The sequence below is a fragment of the Panicum virgatum genome, chromosome 1N, assembly GCF_016808335.1.
Source record: "Panicum virgatum strain AP13 chromosome 1N, P.virgatum_v5, whole genome shotgun sequence".
NCBI classification, from domain to species: domain Eukaryota; kingdom Viridiplantae; phylum Streptophyta; class Magnoliopsida; order Poales; family Poaceae; genus Panicum; species Panicum virgatum.
The window spans coordinates 47,138,308-47,146,695 of record NC_053145.1 but is presented as its reverse complement, the minus strand read 5'-3'; the positions used below and the strand labels follow the sequence as shown (position 1 = coordinate 47,146,695).

At 51.6% G+C, this 8,388-nt stretch overlaps 1 protein-coding gene across 1 annotated transcript; it reads right to left on the bottom strand.

Annotated features, from left to right (window-relative positions):
* Positions 1-359: 359 nt before the first annotated feature.
* On the bottom strand, positions 360-2,442 carry LOC120656201 (transcription factor MYB106-like). The gene is made up of 3 exons (XM_039934234.1): positions 2,150-2,442; positions 1,878-2,007; positions 360-1,334 (listed from the first exon to the last, which is right to left on the bottom strand). Exons 1-3 carry the CDS (start codon positions 2,283-2,285, stop codon positions 632-634), a joined length of 969 nt encoding a protein of 322 aa, XP_039790168.1. The 5' UTR covers positions 2,286-2,442; the 3' UTR covers positions 360-631.
* Between the last annotated feature and the right edge of the window lie 5,946 nt (positions 2,443-8,388).

Genomic DNA, 8,388 nt, shown 5'->3' with positions numbered 1-8,388 from the left:
TTGAGGTGGTTGCTCTCTCGTCTCCAAGCTTACGTGGTGGCTCGTCCCTCAGCAAGGATAGGACTTCACGCTTGGTGGCTGTTCAAGCTTGTGGTCTTTGAGTTGTATGACTGGTTACCCTTGTGCTTGAGTTGTACTAGTGTTGTACTTGTTTGAGTGTTGTGTGGCTTTGAGTTGTAGTGTGTGTTGCACTGTTGCGGCAGTTCTGGCGGCTACGTCATTGTATTTGTCTTCTTCTTAATAAAATACATGCTCAGACATGTTCTGATGGGGAAAAAAGTACGCTCGAGATGACACTAGCGCTAGCAAGGTCCAAACCATGTCACAAGAATATATCCAGTAGTGTGGGGAGATGGTCGATTCCTAATTTTCTTGAACTCTTGGAAAGCACCAAATTTCAAAGGAATGCACATGATAGCTTGACATTAACACTATCATTGGTACTAGATCAGGGACAGACACACACACACACAACAAAAAAACGAAATCAGTACATGTTTATTGCACCTAAAACAAACCACGTCGACAGCCATTAGCACATAGTAAACTACAACCAAAACACCTAGGAACATCCATGACAAATAAGTAACATTAGCCCAGGTTCAATTCATTGTTGCACGACGCCTACTCATCAGAACTCTGCCGCCGCCGGCAAGTACATCGCCGGGTCCGTGACAGCCTCGGAAGTCAACGACGACGAAGACGACGACATGGACGAGTTGACCATATTCAGAATGCTGCTCCAGTAGCCCCTGTCCTCCTCCTCCTGCTGCTGCTCAAGGACGCTAGCGTCCGCCGACGCGGCCACGAACCTCTGCTCCGCGCCGGCGACAGCACAGTCAAGAAGGACGCCGGCAAGGAAGCCTGGCGTGGCGGCGTCATCACCGAACCGGTGCTGCTCCCCGAACGCCTCCGCGTACGAGTGCGGCGTCAGGACGGCGGGCGCGCGCGCCGCGCCGTGCACGTCGTCGTGGGCCGCGCCGGCGAACAGCGCGCTCTCGGAGAAGCTGAGCGTCGAGGTGGGCGACTCGAGCCCGCTGGCCGGCGGCGGCGGCGCGGGCGGCGAGGCGAGCGCGCGCAGCTTGGCCTCGCGCGCCAGGCGCGCCTCCGCCTCGAGCCGCGCGCTCTCCCACTGCGCCGTGTGGCTGAGGTGCGCGGCGGCCCTGTAGCGCGCGCCGGAGGAGGCGCCGGCGCCGGCGCCCGCGTCGGCGCGGGGCTTGTGCGTGACGGGGTCGATGCCCATCTTGGCGAGGCGCTTCTTGAGGTGCGTGTTCCAGTAGTTCTTGATCTCGTTGTCCGTGCGCTTGGGCAGGTGCGTCGCGATCGCCGACCACCTGCGGATTGCACGCGAGCGCCATCGTTGTCAGCGTTTTACTGCAGTGCGATGCGATGCGACGCGGTAAGAAGAGAAGAAAAAAAATGGGGGGCGTAAATGATTGGAGGTGCGTGTGGTGCGAAGGGAATTGAAGTAGCTCGTGCTCGTGGTGACGGACGGACACGAACAGGCAGGCAGGCATGGCCAGAATGATGGGGGCGTGGCGAGGTCAACATGGCCGGGCCAGGGCAACAAGCGAGCGGTGACGATGGTCCAGCGCCCTGACATGGATGGCGAGGCACAGCGAGGCTAGCGGGCTCGGCAGCATTGATGGCAAGCGTGACTAGCCAATCCCACTGGGTTGGGTGACCAACTGTCCAACCATGCGGAGGAAAATAACCAGGCACGGGACTTGGTATTTTTTTTTCACGCCTCAATTTCACCACGTTCTTGCAGACGATGCAGGCCGGATAGCTTCCATGCACAGGGCGCGAGCACGCACGAGAGGTGTGGCAAGTGCATCGATCAAGCGGCTCGTACGTGGTGATCCGTGAGTCGTCACCTGTTGCCGAGGAGCGCGTGGAGCTGGATGATGGTCTGCTCCTCCTGGAGCGTGAACTTGCCCCGCTTGATGTCCGGCCGCAGGTAGTTGGTCCACCGGAGCCGGCAGCTCTTGCCGCACCGCCGCAGCCCTGTCGACGACGCCAGCAAACGCAACGGCGTCAGTAAGAAGACTACACGCCGCCTGACCCATGATGCGTCCTCAGCCGCCGAGCTAGCCAGCCAGCCATCGCGGGACGAGAGCAACGGGAGCGCTAGATGACGACGACTCACCAGCCTTGGCCGGCAGCGAGCGCCAGCAGCCGTGGCCGTGCTGCTCGATGAAGACGAGCAGCTTCTGGTCCTCCTCCGGCGTCCACGGGCCCTTCTTCAGCCCGGCCTCCTTCTCGCAGCACGGCGACCGCCCCATCCCCGACCGGCCGGGTCGGAACGCGCCGCGATCGCCGGACGGAGAGGATGGATCGGGGCGGCCGGCGAAGCCCACGGAAGCTAGCTTGCTCTGGTGATGAGCGAGAACGGACGAAGCGAGAGTGGCTAGTGGTCAGGTGACCCGGCACATGTTGCTAGCTAGCGGCATAAATAGAGCGGGGGCGCGCGCGTGGTGCGTGCCCTGGGCGACTGGCGTGCGTGCTGCTGCCTGCTGCCCCAGGCACGCAGGACCCAGCAGTACTGGACCGACCGACCGACTGACTGACTGCCCGCGCCCAGCGTCGGAGGGGGAGGAGGAGGATCCTCTTGGGTTTCCGTGCCGTGCGGACACGCCCAAGGGTGGCCCAGATGCCAGGCGCGCCGGCACCGCGCGTTCCCCCTCCCTGGGCGTCCTGCGCGGCGCTCGTGTTCGCTCGACGTGCGCGCCGCGCCGTGTCCGCAGCGCGCGCGCGCGCGGCGGCGGCGACGGAACGAGCCAGCGCACGTACCGTACGTTCCCGACCGATGGCGACAGCGTTTGGTGCGCGGTTTGGTTCGCCGCGGGCTGCGGCGCCGCCTCCCTCCCTCCCTCCCGCGCCGCGGGGCACGGGCGGCGCCATCGTACTCGTACCGGAAGCGGCGGCCGGCGGGCTGCGTCGTATTCATGCGCTTAAACTGTTCGGTCCGCCGTGCGCGCGCTACGGCCTACGACTACGAGTCCTCCCGAGCCTCGGATCCGGGCTACTTCTTGCTCGCTGCAGAGCGTTTTGATTTCCTTGGGCGGGTACGAATCCGGATGTTTGACCGCATCTGGCGCGAGATCATCTTCATGCTCATGCCGCAGTCCACAGCAGCAGTAACTGGCTGGATGACCGGATCACGCGCCCCTCTCGTCGGAGCAGCCACACGCTTGAGATGTTGGTCAGTTTACTGTGCCTGGCAGCGGTATGCTGTACCTGTACTGGGGGGAGGAAGGCAATGGGCCTACACTGCAGCGCATGGTATGCCCTGTTCTGGGCGGGGAGTAATGGTGAGGCACTGAAGCCGCGTGTCGTTGCCCAATTGACTCCGTTGACACTTTTTCAGCGACCTGTTTTACCCTACTGGTCAGCTCGGAGGAGATAGGGGCTAAAGGCCAATGCACCACCGAGGGGATGGCGGTTGCAGTCTTTCCCGATCTGAATTCCTTTTCTTTCTTTGTTCCTCAACTGAAGAGATGTCTGCTCAAATACTAGTGTTTTTTTTTCTTTGTTCCGGAATGGAGGGGAAAAAACTCTAACTAGAGCCTTGGAGAGGGAGGGGGCGCCATGAAAAATCCTGTCCAGTTTACACTCGAATCATGGTAGGAACAGAGGAACAGTGCATCGTTCTAGCCATTAATTGTGCGGTTTCCATGGCCAATTGCCACAGGACCACCCTGTAAACAGATCCATGCACACATGACACATCCATGTGCACCTCCTCAACGAGTGTCAATCGATCTGAACGTTTGACAGTAAACGTGGAACGACGCGGTCTTTTTGCCGTCTTCCTCTGAATTCTGTCAAGCACGGACGACCTAAAAAAGTTTAAGAAACGAAATTTGAACGATCTCTTACAAATCACGTGAAGAGAAACTGGCAGCGCCGATAACTCCAAGCGCTTACCGCAGGATGATCATGAGCTGATCGTCAGCTACTAGTAGCTAGCAACGGCCTACGAATGGAAGCGAAAGAGACGAATCCGCCAGCCCTCGTCGGTGGTATCGCGCCGTCTCAGAGAAAGACATGACCTGCCACCCGATCAGGGAGGAGGCGCACCTCGGATGCTCCTAGGCGCTCTGCAGCCTGCACGCTGCTCAACAGTCAAAGATTTCAGGTGCTCATGTGAAACTGTCAGCGAGAGAAAGAAAGAATCACACCTGTTATCCAGAGAGAAGGGGAAATAAAAGAGAGAGGGAGAGAAATTCACCGGAGTGCAGACCAAGAATACTACTGGACAAATCAAGTTACTGGTGACTAGCACGACACGGTACCTTTCCTGTTTCTTGCACCAAGAGGCAAGAATGATCAACCTAACAGTCAGGTACGGATAACCTCCCATTGATGAGATCCGCAACAACAGGCGGCAGGCAGACAGGCAGAGTTTAACCTGACGCAGCTGGCCACAGTAAACTGCAGAGGTGAAGAGACCGAGGGCTGAAGGAAGATTGGAGGAGAGAAGAAGAAGAACGGAATGCAGCTGCTGGCGACACTCTGACACGGTCAATGCTTGCTCCAAGCTCCAGCGTGGACCGGCGAGAGCACATTTATGGCGGTAAGAACGACAATCATGGCCATGTTTGGTTACTATCACATCAAAATTTCACAAAAAGACGAATGCCCGCATGCAGTACTAAATGAAGTCTATTTGTAAAATCTTTTTAGGAATATGTGTAAATTTTCGAAATGAATCTAATGAGCCAAGTTTCATCATGATTGGCTACAGTGATGCTACAGTAACCGCACCCAGTCATCCTCCAACCGTGCGGTCAAATGCCTCATTAGCTAGAGTAACTGCTACAGTACTATAGTTGTGGAGGTAATTTTGTAATTTGACTTTATTTAATACTTATAATTAATGGTCAAAACATCATTTCTCTCTCGTGAAAACGTTTTCACGCCTAACTAGTGCAGTAACCCATTTCTGTTAGTACTGCATGCACAACCGGGGGTAAAGTAGAAGTTTACGCTGGGGCATGCACATGCGGACAGCATACCACTAGCTAGTGCAGTAACTGATTAAATGAGAGCGCATGATCCTATTTATTACGGGAAAACCAGCGGTCCAACGATTGCCTCCTTTCGATCAGTGAGTGACCCATTTCTGTTCCTGCCCTCCGGTTGAGGTTGAAAAAACAGCTCAGCATGATTTGCTCAGTTTGTGCACCGTCTTTTTTAATCTTCCCGGCCTCGGTGTTCAGTGAAATTACTTGGATATGTTGATGCAGTCTCACCATTCTTAACCATACTAAATTCAAAGTTCCAGTTTTCAACAAGTCGATGGTCGTATCATGGTAGAAAGCATTCAAGGAAGGGCCAAAAGTTAGTCGTCCCACTGAGGCACCGAGTGAGCTGGCAGTGCCACATTTATAAATAGACAACGTATCTGATGAAAACCAAAATTTCGTGAAAACTCGTGCAAATCACGGTAAAAATCGTCTAAATTCACCAAAAAAATCATACATATAGATGATATGAAGATATACAATCTTGTAAAATATCTTGTCCAAACTCGACTTCATTTGTGAGATATAAAAATAACAAAATTCTAATATCTCACAAACGAAGTCGAGTTTGGAGAAGATATTTTGCAAAGTTGTGTATTATCACATCATCTATATGTATGATTTTTTTGGTGAATTTACACGACCTTTTAGTCATGGTTTGCACGAGTTCTCACAAAGGTTGTGGTTTCCACTGGATACGTAAGTCCAATTTTCACCCTCGAACTATCGCAAAAGTCTGATTTTCAACCTTCAACTACGAAACCGGACAACATAGACTCCAACTGTCAAAACCGGGCAAATTTGGCCCTTGGGGTGGTTTTGAAGGTGGTTTTACGTTTTCTTAAAAAATTAGATAAATCTAATTAGATTAAAAAATCAAAACTAATTCAGTTTAAATCAGAAAAATATGAAACTAGTACCAAAATTTTTCTAAAAATGTAACCTATCTATTATTGCTCCATTTGAATCTTAGTTATTAAAAATAATAAGCATAACTGCAAGTAGCCAAATATTATGAACATAATAAAATTAAATCTGAATAGCTCACAAGTCATGCGACAATAGATAGTTTATATTTTTAGAAAACTTTTGATACCTATTTCATAATTTTTTGACTTAAAATACATTACTTATAAATTTTTTAGTGTAGAATTGAATATTTTAATTCTCACAAATTGGAAAACCACCTTCAAAACCACCCCAGGGGCCAAATTTGCCCGATTTTGACACTTGGATGGCCTATGTTGTCCAGTTTTGTAGTTGAAGGTTGAAAATCGTACTTTTGCGATAGTTGGAGGGTTTAAACCGGACTTTTCCCTAAATAAGAGGTCCTATTATAAAACCTTGTGTGCGTTTGCTGGAGATTTTCAGAAACATTTTTGAACCGAAAGTCTGGCGCCAATTTGAGCCAACGCTAGCTGCATCACCCATCCATCCATTCATTCTGAAGTCCGAACAGCCGAATAAAGCAAGATGCCCCCGGTCTAGCCCTACTAATGAGTTGGAACCCGCACCATACCCAACCTCATCCAAAATTAACATATTTAGATAACCAACCCCACGCAACCCAATTAGTTAATTTCTCAACTCTAACCAACCCGCCCCATTATAAACGGGTAACCCATAAAAACACATGGGTTCTACTATGCAGAGGAATTTAGTGGTTTTACACTTAATGTGGGGACCACATATATATCTAGCCACACTACTTTGCACAGAGTATCTGTTAGTCATATTGATTAATCTCTAAAAATTTCAGTCAATTTCGATAAAATTTTATAGTGTGAACGTGAGATTTTAATTCTAGGGTCTGGCTATTAATGTGGAGTCCACATGTAGTTCTAGCCACGCTGCTTTGCACAGAGTAGCTGCCAGTCGTACTGAGTCATCTCCAACAAATTTCAGTCAATTTCGATAAAATTTTATAGTGTGAACGCGAGGTTTTAGTTCCAGAGTCCGGCTCTTCATGTGGGGCCCACAGGTAGTTCTAGCCACACTGCTTTGCACAAAATAGCTGTCAGTAGTACTGAATCATCTCCAACAAAATTCAGTCGATTTCGATAAAATTTTCTGATATAAACATGTGGTTTTAATTTCAGAGTCCAGCTCTCACGTGAGACCCACATTTATATATAGTCATACTATTTTGTAAAAAGTATCCATTTCAACCCACCCAACCCGCCTCAACCCGCATTTATATAGAACCCGCCCCGACCCACCCCATTAACTAATACAACCCATTTTAACTCATCTAAACACACTCCATTTCAAAACCCACCCCATAAAACTCATTTCAACCCAACCCATTAGCAGGCCTACCCCGGTCGTTCGCTCTACCCGATTTCAGAATGAGTTCAGAGTTTCAGTTCAGACCGCTTGGGTCGATTCATATATCCATGCAACGCAGGCAACAACTCCTACCACGCGGGCGCCCGAGTTCGTACGCGCTCGGCGCGCCCGCATCGCCGGCGAACGGGCCGAACGGGCGGCGCAACCACCAGCAACCGGGGGGCCTGGGCCTGGCCCCGGAGTAGGGTGGTAATGGGTCAGGGCCTCTTCACAGTCCAACAAAACTTTTAAATTGTTTAGTTCAAAATTATATAAAATTAAGGTCCGGCTTTTTTAAGACCCGGCTCTTAGATTTTGTAGTTTAAAATTTTGAGCCCTTTACCACCCCTACCCGAAGCGAGGGAGGATGCCGACAGGGACACATGGTTCCATCAATACGGGAAGCGAGGACATGTCCGCCCGCTCGCTCGTTCCCTCCCTGAGCTCGTCGTTCGCGGCACGCGCGCGCGTTCCGACGAGCGGCGCGCGCGGCCGCCGCCGTCCGCCGACGGGAGTAGCTGGGGGCCGCTGCTGTGCGCGGTTACGTACGTGTGATTGGACGGATCCTCGTGTTATTAGCTAGCAGCCGGGCGGCGGCCGGCGGGTTAGATCGGGATGGTACCGCGTGATTATGTCACGATTAATATTAATACCGCGGTTGTGATCGCCGGGGGCACGCGTAGTTATAAGCCGTAGATGCGGCGTGTCTTGTACATGTCGAGTCGATGGATCGGATCGGATCGGGGGGGCATTCATGGGCGTGCGCAGCCGCTAGCTCTTGTTGATCGCGCGCCGCCTATGAGGTTAATTTTGCTGGTCCGCACGCACGCACGTACGTACGTATGAGTACTTGTGCAGCATGGAATGTGATAGGTACATGCTGCTTAGTACTCCTAATTATGGTCCTGCCACTGACACTAGTCACAAGCTATCACCTTCGTCAAAGGCGATAACACTTTGCAAGTGCAGGAAGGGGCGATTAACTTTATGTGAGTATAATTAAATTTAAAGTATCCTTACTAACACCTAT